General features: G+C 42.9%; 1 protein-coding gene across 2 annotated transcripts in view; it reads left to right on the top strand.

Annotated features, from left to right (window-relative positions):
• The window catches only part of LOC308331376 (TGF-beta receptor type-2-like), a 49,278-nt gene that overhangs the window by 18,609 nt on the left and 15,042 nt on the right, over positions 1 to 15,627 (top strand). For both annotated transcript variants that reach the window (XR_013965585.1, XM_080786797.1), the window contains exons 4-7: positions 5,876 to 6,171; positions 8,057 to 8,335; positions 9,293 to 9,544; positions 13,544 to 13,685. Coding sequence is in view for 1 of the 2 variants with exons in the window: in XM_080786797.1 (XP_080642923.1) it covers positions 5,876 to 6,171; positions 8,057 to 8,335; positions 9,293 to 9,544; positions 13,544 to 13,685 (969 nt within the window). In the remaining variant the exon portion in view is untranslated. The remainder of the gene's footprint in view (positions 1 to 5,875; positions 6,172 to 8,056; positions 8,336 to 9,292; positions 9,545 to 13,543; positions 13,686 to 15,627) is intronic.

The raw sequence follows: 15,627 nt of genomic DNA, 5'->3' as shown, positions 1-15,627 counted from the left end.
CTAAACGAGATGACACCTAAAGGACATATCTGTGAGTGCTGGACACCTGGTGATTCTTCTACTCGAATCTGTGAATAGACGGCTTTTATTGGCGTAATATCACCATTGGTGGGTTTTTGCACATTTTGTATTGTACACTATGGATATAGTTTCATGCAACACTATAGTCTATATGCTTGCATAATGATGATGTGTTGTGTTTGGTTACTAAGACCGTTTGTTAAAACCACTGCGGCGAGTTGACAGCGAAAACCAGAAATGCGTTTGTTCAGAACTGGCATTTTAATTAACTGGATATAAATAATAATGACCTTATAAATGCTGTGACAAAAATGTCAACGTCGGTGACGACAAGACAACCTATATAGCGAGCAGCTGTTTGCAATCGGTTTCCTGTGATTTGACGATCTTGCTCTTGTCGAGCTATATAATTCATTCATCGCGCAAACACACACAGACACAAGCTTTTTTTAGCCTACACCAAGAAATCAACTAGTGATGGCCGCGTATAGAAAGGTCTTCCCAAAAAAAACAGTTCCTTTTCTTGATGTAGGAGATATGACCATATTACTCCTGTTCTCGCCTCACTGCATTGGCTACCAGTCATGTACAGAATTGATTTTAAAATGAACTTGTTTGTTTTTAAATCACTAAATGGACTAGCACCTACTTACATCTCCGACCTCTTGTCTCCGCACATACCTTCCCGTAACCTCAGATCAGCAGACAAAGTCTTACTCAACCCCCCCAACACAAAACTGGTGACGCAAGGCGGCAGAGCCTTTGCTGCTAGGGCTCCACTGCTGTGGAACCAACTACCCCTGGAACTCAGACAGACCACTTCAGTGTGCACTTTTAAAAAACTCTTAAAAACCCACTATTATTTAAAGGCTTTTAATGAGTTTGAATGAACAGTCCCAGTCTCTGCTTTTTATCTCTTATTTTTTGTATTTTGTATTTGACTAATTTTCATTGTTGATTTTAATTGCCTTTGTGTATTGTATGTGAAGCACTTTGTAAACTTGTTTTAGAAAAGTGCTATACAAATAAAGTTATTATTATTATGATGTGCAACAACAGTATAGGCTATACCACATGCAGGAACGGCGCAGCGGGGCCATGTGTAGCATGTTTCTGTAGTCTGTGTACTGTAGAACATACTGTAACTGCAGTCACGTCAGCATCGCAGCTACGTTATGCAATCCCCCCATCAAGCTTGTCATGTAGAGTGTCTCGCATGAACACTATAACCCATTCTGACCTGAGATCAGATTCTAAAAAAAAATGTCTTCTACACCCTGACGGTTTTCTGAAAAAAGCCGTGTTTCTGTGTCAGCCGTTCTTCGAGTTTAAAGAAAAATAGCAGAGCTACAAGCCCGTAGCGCGCCACTCGGTGGCGCGCTACGAGCTTGTAGCTCTGCTATTTTTCAAAAGCTAAAGCGTAACGTGACGCTAACACCAAAAAAGGTGGGTTCCCGTCCAGAATGCGCTAACACGTGTGCACAAGTGTATAACACGCTTCTTCCCAGATACATGATTGTAAACAGGGCTCTCTTGCACTTCTTTAGAGGCATCTTGGCTTGCATAACCCTCCCCCCCCCCCCCCCCCCCACGCCTGGAATCAGATGTATTCCGACTACGGGTGTCCAAGGCAATAATAATAATAACACGGAGGTACATTTCTGAGAGACCCGCTGGCTCCTCTCGCACATAACGAGTCTTAATTGAAAGCATCTGTGCGTCGCAGAAGACGTCATGGAAACACATTCCCTTTGGCCCCCATGCAGGGAGAATATTATAGCTCTGCTTCCACCGGGGTTTGCCTGCCTGCCTGTGGCCTCATGGTTATAATATACATGACAAGCGTTCATAATAAAGGAGCTGTTTGTAGACATTAATAGGAGAGAGAACCAGAAGACATTAATACCGGCCAAATGCTCTTAACCGATTTAGGCCCGACGTCAAAAAAGAAAAAAAAGTCTTCTAAATCCTGACGGTTTTCTTGAAATATACCTATATGTTTCTATAGGCCTATATCACTCAATATCTCATGTCAAGGACTCCAAAAACAAATATGTAATTGGCCCGCCGACCCCCATCTCAAAATATGTTGTTCCAGGGACCCCCAATTTTTCCAATAGCTACATCACAACATAATGTTTAAAACACCAAAAAGGGGTTCCCGCCCAGAATGGGTTAAATCGCCGCCTAAACCACCCCTGAAGCCTCTGTGCTGCAGTGCCAATCAACCCTCACGCTCTGCCTGCTTGAAAACACACCAGTAACCCTCCCCCCCTCCTGCCCTGTGCACGCACGCACGCACGCACGCACTCATCTCTGATCTTACCTCTGATTTTTGACTTAGTTGAAATGAACCTTTATTGTTTGTTTTTCTTTTTTTTTTTTTTTTTTTTTTTTCTAATTTCTTTTTGAAAAAAAAACATTATCTTCTCTATTGCTTATTCAGCATTTAACTCCTACTCTATACTCTTCCTGGGGGGGGGGGGGGGGGGGGGATCCAAAACATTAAAGAGCAAAACATTGACGTGTACATTTTTTTTAAATGGCAAGAGAAGTATTTTGGCATGTACAAACCTGCCCGAAAGCAGGCGTCCCAAAATACCCCACCATCCACAACCCGTTCATTCCTTTTGTTTTTTTACTCCACTACAATTATTTAAAAACTTTAGTTACTATAGTTACGATTTTAATTTTGATTTAGAAAACATACTTCAACCCAATATACATTTTGGCCATTTGAAAAAAAATAGACCATCTACAAGCTCACGATGTGTCTACATTTTTGAATACGGGACTTCTACTTGTAATGGAGTAATACATCTACATTTCAGTATCTATACTTTTTACTTAAGTATAAAACACTTCAGTACTTTTTTTTCCGTCTCCACTGCACTGCGAGTGAGAGACGAGGTATACAGTGATAGGTTTGTTGTTGTTGTGTGTGAGACATGGCCGCCTCTCACCCCTGCTGAAGAAAAAGAAAAAAGCCAAAACAAACTGTCTGGGGCCACGCTGAGGATTTCAGACATGTGGTTTCCTGTCTAGAAAAAAAGAAGGGGGAAAAAAAAGAAAAAAAGCTCCAAGCAGAGCACTAGCTTTGGATGTCCTGCCCCTCCTCCTCTTCATTCTGCAGTATACTCATTCTATAGTATGTCTCCCAAGCACAAAAACATGTATACTACTACTAAAATATGTAGAAATTGGTCAAAAGATATGAAATATTATGTGAAGTGAGGGGCGCTCTTATGTATCCTCTCACTTCGGGCCAATCACAATTTGCGTCCTCACCTTCGTACTTCGGCGTTTGCGCATACGCAATGTTTGTGTTTGCACAAGCACGCAAAAAAACTGTCCGTCTATTGCCAATGGCGTTCAACTTTAGTGTCAATGGCATTCGGGTGCAGTACTTAGTTTAGACAGTACTTAGTTTAGACTAGACTCATTTGGTTAGACCAGTCATTAGTCCTATAACTACAACCTGTCTCAAACCCTCACCCTAACCCCTAACCTCCCAAGGGGCAGCGCACCGAAACCTAACCTTAACCCATGTCTAACCAATGACTAGTCTAAACTAAGTATGCACCCCTGGCATTCAACGTTAGCGTCAATGGCATTTGAACGTTAGTGTTTGCACAAACACTCAAAAATGGCCGTTTAGTGTCAATGGCATGGCAATGTTTGGTCCATTTATTTGCCTTGCTCATCCTTCAAATAAACTATTTAATTTTTCACTGAAGACGGAGTGCCTTGGATTCTTTTCTTTTCAAGTCTGCAATTTACATTTTTGACAAGCAGTACCACTTGGAGGAAGAACACCTTTTGTCTATATGGTTTTACCTGTATCACCAAAGAGCACCTATCTAAGAGCCACTACTAACAGATCCCTGCAGCGCTTCCATTCCTCTATTTCTATATGGCAATGTTTGCGTTGGACAATGTTTGCCTTTTCACAAACCCCTCAAAGCTGGACATGGGAGGGGCTAGCGCCCCTCAAAATGGGGCCCAGCGAACCCTGATGCATTGCCATTATCTGGCGCCCACACACAGAGGAGCCAGCAGAGAGAACGTGACTATGACTTCACTCATGACTCATCAAACCGGAGAGAGCTGCATTCTGGGAGTTCTGTTGTATACGTCTGGATATGTGTTGTGTTGTTTTTATTCTTTTACTAAAAAGAAAATGAATCGTAAACACGAGCAAATAAACTGTCTCTCTGGTTTTTCTAAAAACCTTTGGGAGCACTGGCAGACACGCCGCCACCACTACCACCCCTCCTTCAACATATCAGAGAATCAGACGTGGGGCTATAAAGAGACACAATATGTGGTCGACTGGGTCACGGTTTTTTGCGAGCAGTCTGCCTTTTCGCAGACCAGACGCTAACTTTAGCTTTCCCGATGCTTATAGACATTCCTCGGGGAAGTGTCAGGTTCCCCCTTGCAGTGCTGAGAATATGACTTTACACACTATACAACCAGATGCAGATAAAATTATGGTCCTCCGCAGAGATAGAAAGGGGAGTTGTATTTCCTTTCACAGGGGACTATGCATTATCACGTTGCGCGCGGACCCAGACGAGTGCAACTGGAAAACCAAAAATAATACCGCGCTACTGTAAACGTGTCTGAAATAGAACTCGAGCTTATTATTGCCCAAAGAACGGAGGATGTTTCAAACTCAGTCAAGTTTAAGGATTTTATTGACATGAATGGATGAATGAATGAAATAGGGAGGGGTTGCGGGGGGGGGGATCGCCGACCCTGGAGTCTTTGGGGAGGAGGGGCGAAACATGGGAACATCTGTTCTGTTCCAACTCCGTTTTTATTAAAAAAACGGTGATGAGATTTGAGGCCATCATACTCGCGGTGATGTCCTTAAGGATTGACCCCGCCTCCTCTGTGGTTCTTCAACTTCTAGACCAATCGGTGAACGGGGGGGATAAGCTCCAGAGTGAAAAGACTTGTCTGATAGTAAAAACAGAGAGATGCAGGTCTGTGTCCGCGGTGATCGCTGACCATCACCGCGACTGACGTAATGTTGTCGTTTTCCCAACCCTTTAAAAACTACACCGCGGTGATTAGCTATCACCAAAAACTGGAGTATGTATGAGCCTTTCCTCCTCCATCTTCACCATCATCATCATCATCATCATCACCCTCATCATTTTTAACCGCTTCTGGCGTTTTAAACATTATGTTATAATTAAGCTATTGAAAAATAGCAGACCTACAAGCTCATAGCGCGCGCTACGAGCTTGTACTGTAGGTCTGCTATTTTTGAAAAATCGTGAAAATGTGGCGCAAATTTGGAATGTATATATTTTTTTCAGAGCGAACGTTTTTAAACTCAAATCTTTGCTTCTGAGGGGTCCCTGGAAGGAACAACATATTTTCAGATGTGGGGGGGGGTCGGCGGCCAATTACATATCATTTTTGCGGTCCTCGATATGAAATATCGAGCGCCACTGAAACACTAGTGGAGGATTTAAGACACATTTGACTTCAAGTCATGATGCAGAGAACTCCTTTGGTATGGAAGTACCTTAGGGTCATAGAAAAAGATCTATCCACAGAGACGAGCTGAATCACCCTTCATTACTGAAATATACACGTTTTTCAAAATGGCCGCCGACAATGAACCACTATTACACCAGACCCCACGTCTTTGCTTCTGTTAGAGCTATAATAATAATATTGGTGTCAAAGTATGCATTTTTAGGGTGAAGGAATCCAATTAAATAGATTTCCAAGAATAAAAAACCCAATAGTTTTCTCGTTACCATGACAACAGGGGTAAAATATGCAAATGTCTTTCTTAAATCTTCCACTATCTGGGTCTTTTTCCCCTCCGCAGACTCGGACTCGCTGGACGTGCAGGTGGTGTACGTCATCCTGGTGAGCCTGGTGCCCCTGCTGGTGCTGGCCGTGCTGGTGGTCACGTCCTTCTACTTCTACCGCATCTACCGCCAGCGCTACACCGCGGCGGGGGCGGGCGGCGGCGGCCGGCGCAAGAAGGGCTGCCCGCCGCTGGACTTCAGCGACGCCCGCGCCATCATGATGGGGGAGGACGAGGGCTCCGACAGCAGCTCCACGCACGCCAACAACCTCAACCACAACACGGAGCTGCTGCCCATCGAGCTGGACGCGCAGGTGAGGCCAATTAACCCGTTTATTAGACCCTGAGTGCGCAGGTGGGGACAATTAACCCGTTTAGACCCCCGAGTGCGCAGGTGGGGCCAATTAACCCATTTTTAGACCAGAGTTAAAAAAACATTCAGTGGATTTTCTGTGGTCTGGGGTTTTCTCTGTGTGTTCTGAAGCCTTCTGAGCTGCAATGAACGGTCAAAACACCTCAACGGTGATGATTCAAATCGAACATGGGATTTGTGGGACTCTTAACCTCACAGTCCACAGGCAAATCAGAGAACTTGTTTGAGCCAGAAAACCCCCAGACCACAGAAAATCTACTGAATGTTAAAAGTTCCGTTTTTTTTTGGGTGCAATTAAAACTCTTTCGGCGCCACCTGGTGGTCACCCGTTTAGGCTTTGAGTTCCAATTCTCCCATTATAGAAAGAAATAATTTGTAATTCTATCATGCATGTATTGTGCATGTCATCACCTGTACACCAGATTAGAGGAATTTTCAAAATATGGATGAAAAAAGATAAATAATAATAATTCCCAAGGGAAGACGTCTTGTCGCCCGTGGCATCCGGTACTTAATTGGCAATTAGACGTCTAGACGTTTATGGCTACCAAACAGTTTTAAGGTGAGACACCCCAGGTGAAATCATGATTTTTCATTTTTTTTTTTTTTTGCTATTTTGCTTCCTAAACATGTTTTCTTTCAAACTAAAGCAAAATACACATTAAAAATACAGATTTAGATGTTTAGTTGGATAGTTTATTTTAGCCAATGACAGCTCGTTTTTCGGGGTGAAAAGCCACAATCTCTATTTTCATGATTGGTTGTTGGTACAAAGGAAGTGACCATATTTGGATCAGACCACAGTCATCTTGAGGTCCAGACCTTTCCAATGATATATGCCATTATATGTTGTTGCCAAGTTTTGGATGAGATATTTTGTCTCAAAATAGTGGCTTCAAATAAAACGTTTTGGAATTTTACAATACAAATCTTTAAAGGCCGTTTTCTCAAAATGAGTTTCCCTCATACTTGGGACAAAGAATCTCCACTTCAGTTGAACTCACATACACCAAACTTTCCAGTCTTATTCCTAACTATATTCCGCAGACATTTACACATGGATTTGTTGATATATCATTCACAGCCTGATTTACATCACATTTTATACCAAAAAAATGCCGAAAATTGGGTTTTTTATGCCTGTTGACACTATTTTCTGATTTGTGGAGTGATAATTAGAGATATCAAAAATCCCATGTGTAATTTTCTTTGTCTCTAATGTGTCAACAAAATGAAATGATAATTTTGAACCTGGCTTTATCCGATCTTCAGATTTATCGTCCCGAAATGTATGCAAATTAGCGCATATAATGCCTAATTTGCATATTTAAACATATAATTTCAGAAAACTTGTAATACAAAAAATCTTAGTTTTAATATAAGTAATCAACTGGAGAAGTTTCATTGTGATAGCTATTATTTAACTTTTTTTCCCTATTCACCTGGGGTGTCTCGCCTTAAGCTCAGAAAACAAAAACAAAGAAAAATTACCGAAAACTGCCTCCCCCCTGGCCAGCCTCCTGATGGAGGGAAAGGAACTGGTTGGAATAACGTGTTCCTTCCACGCGCTATACGTCCAACCAGGGAAACTCTCCCCCTGTCAGGTGTAAAAGGAGCAACTTGGATACTCATGCATGAAGGAAGCATGAGTTCAAGTCCGTTGCTCTCCCCAGGTTGGCGGAGGGTGTGTAGAGCTCACAGGATCACATTAGATGATTGACACAGGGGTGAAAAATGGGTTACAAAATCGTAGGTTAAAAAAAAAAAAAAAATTAATGTCACAATCCTTTTAACTTTGAGTACTTTTTTCCACCCCGCGCCACCAGGTGGGGAAGGGGCGCTTCGCCGAGGTGTACCGCGCCAAGCTGAAGCAGAGCCCCTCCTCCTCCGCGGGCGGCGGCTCGGAGCAGCAGGGCGGCTTTGAGACGGTGGCCGTCAAGATCTTCCAGGACGAGGAGTACGCCTCGTGGAAGAACGAGAAGGACATCTTCTCGGACGCCGACCTGCGCCACGAGAACGTGCTCCACTTCCTGACGGCCGAGGAGCACAAGGCGCAGAAGCAGTACTGGCTCGTCACGGCGTACCAGCCGCGCGGCAACCTCCAGGTATACTAGGTCATTCTGACCTGAGATCAGATTCTAAAAATGTGTTCTATGTCAAGTCGCTCTTCGATTTTTCAAAAAAATAGCAGACCTACAAGCTCGTATTGAGCTCCTATGAGCTTGTAGATCTGCTATTTTTCAATAGCTAAAGCATAGGTCTCGTCTATTCAGAATAGCTATAAAAAGGAAAAAAAAATACAATAAACAAAAAAAACTAAACAAAACAGACAGAAAAACAAAACATAACAAAACAAAAACAAGACAAAACAACAAAACAAATACATCAAACGGAGAAGGACAACAGAAATTATAATAATAATAATAATAATGGTAATGGTAATGATGATGATAATAGTAATAATAATAATAATAAACATAAAGGAGGAAGGAGTATTTTGGTTATGCTTTTATGACATCAATCCACTTCATACTTGTCTATCGTGGAATCATATTGTCTATCATATTGTTTTTAAAGGGACACTTCACCCTTTTTGCAAAAAAATATATGTTAATGACGTTTCGAAGCTTTAGAACACTTTCCTGGGGGTCTTTATGTGTGTAATATGTGGTTTTAGATATTTTAGATTGTAGCAGTGAGCCCGGTGTCTCTGATGTCATGGACACTGGGCTCACTTCCTTCCTGGACTACATGTTGTCTCAGTAAGACAGCCCTCCCCCTATCCACAAGGAGGAGCAGTGCACCAAAGAATTATGGGAATTGTAGTCCAGGAAGGTAGTGAGACCAGTGTCCATGACATCAGAGACAACAGGCTCACTGCTACAATCTAAAATATCTAAAACCACATATTACACACATAAATACCCCCAGGAAAGTGATCTAAAGCTTCTAAATGTCATTACCATATATTTTTTTGCAAAAAGGGTGAAGTGTCCCTTTAAGAGTTTTTTAAAAGAAATGTAATGAGCTGCTTAATTTTAAAACTCCATCCCCTACTCCAGGAGTACCTGACGCGCCACGTCCTCGGCTGGCACGACCTGTGGACGCTGGGGGGCTCGCTGGCGCGCGGCGTGGCCCACCTGCACAGCGACCACACGCCGTGCGGCCGCTACAAGGTGCCCATCGTCCACCGGGACATCAAGAGCTCCAACATCCTGGTGAAGGTCGACCTGACCTGCTGCCTGTGCGACTTCGGCCTGGGCCTCCGCCTGGACAACTCCCTGTCCGTGGACGAGCTGGCCAACAGTGGACAGGTATAGGCTGTATACGACCCATTCTGACCTGAGATCAGATTCATGCGAGGTTTCCACTGGACACACACACACTGGTTCTGATTAACACATTCTGACCTGAGATCAGATTCTAAAAAATGTCAAGTCGTTCTTCGATTTTTCAAAAAATAGCAGACCTACAAGCTCGTAGCGCGCCACCTATGAGCTTGTAGATCTGCTTTTTTTCAATAGCTAAAGCATAGCATAATGCTAACACCAAAACGGGTTCCCGCCCAGAATGGGTTAAAACACATTTAGTGCTATATAATTTATCTGAAAATATGTAGTTCCCGGGAACCCCCACAGAAGCAAAGATACAGTATGAGTAAAAAAACGTTGAATTGAACTCTGAATTAAAGAAAAATATGGTACTTTAGACCATATCCGTGGTCTATGGGCATATATATGCTAACGATGGGAGAATTCCCATTTTTGTGTATTTTTATATCAAAAGTCCATACAAATCCAATTTGAATGACTTCCTTTGAACTCAAACGTGCTGCTAGTTGACGTGTCAAGTCTTGCATGAATACAATTAAGCATGATTTCATTCACCTGTTTCATTTCCATTGCTGCACGTCCGTCCAAAACATGATTAGAACTACTCTTGTTTTTAAACCTCATTCAAGACGACGGCATCCAGACAGTGCATTATTACTCGTTTTAAACTTAATCGGCATATATATGCAAATATGCATCTGAAAACCTTCTACGTTAGAAATACGCCACGAGCTTTCGCTGCCTGTCTCTCTGTGCCCTTGTAATGGCACAAGACGGCATGCGCGTGCATGCGTCACATGCGTCGTTATGATTCAAAAACAGCTTTACGTTTCAGAGTGAAACTTCAAAGTAAAATGCCCATATTTTCGTCTTTAAAATGATGCTAACAATATAATAGCTGGAATTTATATAGAGCTTTTCTGAGTGCTCAAAGTCGCGTTACATACGTATGTGTGAGGGGGGGCCAGGGGGAGAAGGTATAGGTTGGTTCTTTTTTTGTGTTGCACTTTTTTATCCACGAGGGATAACCTCGTCCTTCCAAATCCAAAGTGCAGCCCAAAGACGGGGGCAAGCTACAGTATGTTGAACTGAACCGTAGACAAAGTAATTATGCCAATTACGTTTCAAAATCCACAAAATGTCCACAAATTATATATTTGAGCAATCACGCAGGCAAGTTTTTTTTGAGTATAGTCAAATTACAGGTGTCCACCAGGGTTCAGATTTATGTATATTTTGAAGCGGTACACTAGGGTACAGTATATGTATATGTGTAGTAAATGTTGCAGATGGTGTGTTTGCGTGCGCACACGTGTGTGCATGCGTTTCCGTGCCATGCAGTGTTGATTTGGACATTTGATTTTTTGTTTTAGTCATAGTCTCTGTAATTGTTTTCATTTCGTTTTAGTCACCTGGAAGGTACGTGTTACAGGGGCTGTGACAACGTGCACAATTTTGTGTGTGTGTGTGTGTGTGTGTGTGTGTGTGGGTGTGGGTGTGTGTGTGTGTGTGTGTGTGTGTGAGAGTGAGAGAGTGTATCTGGGCGTTTTCCGGTTAGAAATTGGTCTCCAACCAATTGTCCATCCTGCTATAATATCGCTTTGAAGATATGAACATCTGTTCATATCGGAGATGATCATTCTTTCATCACTGTTCCGTTTAAGTCCCGGTGCTTCAAACGTGGATCAGCGCAGGTGATTAACCCATTCTGACCTGAGATCAGATTCTAAAAAATGTCTTCTACGTCAGTCGTTCTTCGATTTAAAAAATAATAGCAGACCTACAATCTGCTATTTTTCAATAGCTAAAGCACGACATAATAACACCAAAATGGGTTCCTGCACAAAATGGGTTAAGGACATTTTGAAAAGACTGCCCGCATCCTCCCGCAAGAACGCTCGTTGATGTTTTCAATATCTGGAAGGAGAGAGGAGAGAGGATTGCTAATGGTTCGAACCTCGCTTATTGCTTCCTTCATTCTTGCTGTCATGTGGGGACAGTAAATGGCCCCTTGGTGTGTTTGACTCTAATTAGCTGTTGTTGGGCACTGCACTGGGCCCCCCAAAAGGGATTACGCTGATAAAATAGTTGTAAGCGGTGTTCGGCTTCTTGTTTTACTGTATAGTCATCAGACAAACATGGTTTGATTGATTCTTAATGGAAGCTATTGCAATACAGGGGAGTCGTTCAGTCGACTCCTGTTATGAATATGAGTCATTATGAAAATATGAAGAAAAAAAGCTTCGCTCTTTGCCGCGCGGCACATCGGCTGCATCGGAATGCCTCTAATGCGTTAAGCGTGCCAGTGAAAACATTCCCCGAGGTGCTAATGATAAAGAGTTCCTAATGTTCTGCTTTGCCTTTCAGCTGCCTTTCTTTATGGAGTCGTATAATGCACGTCGTTTACATAATGTGTGTGTGTGTGTGTGTGTGTGTGTGTTGATTCAGCATACTGTGATATAGTGCATAATACGAGATATTAATGCAAAGTAAATGCTGGTAAATATCTTCTGTATAGCTGTTAAAGGGGAATTGCGCGCGAGCTGTTTGCTTACGTATCTATTCGTCACTGAAACATAACAAATAAATAAAAGCATTCCATACCGAATTAGCGGATTTTTACCGTCTGTGTGCGGGTCAAACGCTATAGAACTCTTATTCAAGCGCGCAAGTTGTTTTTTTGTTTACGTCTGTTCTAGATGATATGAAAGGTTAACTCTACCGGGTTCTACGTGAGCTGACGTTAGACCCCGCCTACCCTTTTCCTAAAGGACCAGCGCCCCCTTTTTTTGTATTATTATTTTGGTCAATAAACATTACTTTGTAAAAGAAAATGGCTATAGGAAGGAATTCCCCTTTAAGTTTGTCTACTCTAGGATACCCTAAAGAAGGCCGTTAGTTGTGTTGCGTCGAAACGTTGGTTTCTTTCTCTGCGTCCTATAATAATAATAATAACAACATTTTGGGCACTTTGGCTATAGGGTGTCTAGGGTCACTTCTTTGTCTTTTTTAAGTGTGTCTGCTTTGTCTGCCCCTCCCCATGGCAGGAGGCCAAACCAATCGTTTTAACGCCATGCTTTGTTTTTTTGGAGATCTGGTTGCTGTTTCTACATGCAGTTTTCTTAAAGGGCCACTTCACCCCTTTTGCAACCAGATATTTTAGTCTCACTCCTGGACTACAAAGGCACACATCCTCCACAGAGCCTCCCCCCTCTCCATAAGGAGGGGAGGCATTGTAGGGAATTCAGCAAATCCAGTCAAATCCTACCTAGTCAAACACACACAGACTTCATTATCTTTCTGGCCATATAGGGTGCAAATTTCAAATTGTGCTACTGTTATATCTACTTAACATTGAGTGACTGCAGTTTCTTCCAGCGGTGAAATGTCCCTTTTAAAAGCTGAAATTCCGCAACTTTAATGTACTATACCCTGGATTCAAACCGAGGTCTCCTGCGCATGTTTTTTCTTTTTTTTCTTCTTCTTTCTTTACATTTATTTATTTTTTCTCTGTTAATTACCTTGCATTGACTGTACTGTGTGGACCCTCACGAAAACGGGGATATTGCATCTCAAGGGGGGTATTCCAAATACAGGATGCCAAACGTTATATATATTGTTGAGGAATATAATAATGCAGACTCTCTCCTGCAACGCCTCCTATATTACATGTCAACAGATTTCACCACTCGTGTTTCTGCATGTTATACTGAAAGCGGAAGTTAGCCTGCACTGTGTGAGCAGAAGTTGACCGCAGTTTAACCCATTTTAGGCGAGCACCCATTTTAGTGATAGCATCATGTCGTGCTTTAGCTATTGAAAAATAGCAGATCGGTGGCGCGCTACGAGCTTGTAGGTTCTGCTATTTTTGAAAAATCGAAGAGCGACTGACATAGAAGACATTTTTTTTTTAGAATCTGATCTCAGGTCAGAATGGGATAAGTTCATTGCTGTGTTTTGTTGTGGTGTGGTTTCCCCCAGGTGGGCACTGCCAGATACATGGCCCCGGAGGTGCTGGAGTCGAGGATCAACCTGGAGAACATCGAGTCCTTCAAGCAGACGGACGTGTACTCCATGGCGCTGGTGCTGTGGGAGATCACGTCCCGCTGCAGCGCTATCGGAGGTAAGGTCGTGTTCGCACGCACGCACGCACGCACGCACGCACGCACGCACACACACACACACATGCACACACACACACCGCAGCACTGAGGACAGCTGAAATGCTGGCCCTAATTCCTTCTTTAAGGACTCCAGGCCTTGTTTTGTTTTTGTCCCTGTGTCATAGTCACTATGGGTAATATTATAATAGCAGTGGTGGAAAAAGTGTTTACTTAACCCATTCTGACCTGAGATCAGATTCACACGAGGTTTCCACTGGACACACACTGGTCTGATGAACCCATTCTGACCTGAGATCAGATTCTCTTTTGTGTATTTTTATATCAAAAGTCCATACAAATCCAATTTGAATTACTGCCTTTGAACTAAAACGTGCTGTTTGATGACGTGTCAAGTCTTGCATGAATACAATTAAGCATGATTTCATTCACCTGTTTCATTTCCATTGCTGCACGTCCGTCCAAGACATGAAGCTATGAGCTTGTAGATCTGCTATTTTTCAATAGCTAAAGCATAACATGACGCCAACACCAAAACGGGTTCCCGTTCAGAATGGGTTAAAGGGTAAGACCACTTTTTGAGAGGTCTGGGTTGTTTTCTTACCTTATTATATGGGCAAACTATTCCATTCCATGAGTTATTTCGCTCCGTTGTGTTGTTTATTATTAGCAATTTAAGAAATAAAAATAGTCGCTCATTGACTTCCATTGTAACGGGGGAAACGGCTCTCAAAGTCACTCTTTTAGCACATAAAAACCAACGCAACAAAAGCTGATTCTGACAGTTTATGACATCAGGAAAACTCATGCGGTTTTATTTTCGTCTTTTTATTAAGATAGATTTATAAAGTTACTATTTCAGTCGGAGATAGACTGCAGCAGTACTACGGCGTTCCCGACTCTCGCGGGCCGTCTTTGCGAGGTTTCGTTTGTAAACGGAAGTCTCCACGCTGTTTGAGATGCACCCTCGCATATGAGAAAACCCAGACACTTTACACACTTCTTCTAAAGTGTCTTATGAAGTGACTATCCCTCAAACACGTCCATTGTGTATGTTTTTAGTGACAAGCGGACGAGATCAAATCCATTGGGGGTGGGGCGGAATCAATCCAATCCAATTAAATCCAGTGTCCTTGCGTTGGATTTTCCCTTTTCATTAGGCTCACCTGTAATGGTTATAGCTAGAGCTGTACTGGTGCCACTTTTAACCCATTCTGAACGGGAACCCATTTTGGTGTTAGCATCATGTTATGCTTTAGCTATTGAAAAATAGCAGACCTACAAGCTCATAGCGCGCCACCGAGTGGCGCGCTACGAGCTTGTAGGTCTGCTATTTTTTGGAAAATCGAAGAACGACTGACATTTTTTAGAATCTGATCTCAGGTCAGAATGGGCTATAATCAGACCAGTGTGTGTCCGGTGGAAACCTCGTATGAATCTGATCTCAGGTCAGAATGGGTTAAGTGTCAAAGCCGTCAGGAGGGAGAGAGAGGGAGAGTCTCTCCCACCACTCAAGGGAAGAGATTATTATATTTTATCACCTTTAGGAAGCTCACCCTCCATGTGAGCTCGGTGTGAAGCAACGGGAGGCTCTCTGACCTCGCCCTCATTACTCAGTGTGTGGGAACCAACACGTATATAACATCGTCAGGCCACTGCACGCCACATCCATCTTGTCGAAGGTCTCAGGATCATGCCTAGTATAGTGTATATAGCTTAACTAAATGGTGCCGCGCTGTTCTCGTTTGTCAAGTCTATATAGTTTGCAAAAACAAGGCTATGGCAGGATACGTGCAAATAATAGAAATGGGTGATTATCTTGGAAGGTAAAAGCAACACGGGGGTCAGTGTTTTCGCGGAGTCCACACCAACGAAGTCATTTGTTTTGACTTCCTCCTCGGGGGGGGGGGGGGGGGAGGGAGGGGGGGGGGGTGTCTCTGTGGT

This window comes from Protomyctophum bolini (genome assembly GCF_963924005.1).
Source record: "Protomyctophum bolini genome assembly, chromosome: 17".
NCBI classification, from domain to species: domain Eukaryota; kingdom Metazoa; phylum Chordata; class Actinopteri; order Myctophiformes; family Myctophidae; genus Protomyctophum; species Protomyctophum bolini.
The sequence above is the reverse complement of the archived record's forward strand: the minus strand, read 5'-3'. Positions and strand labels throughout refer to the sequence as shown.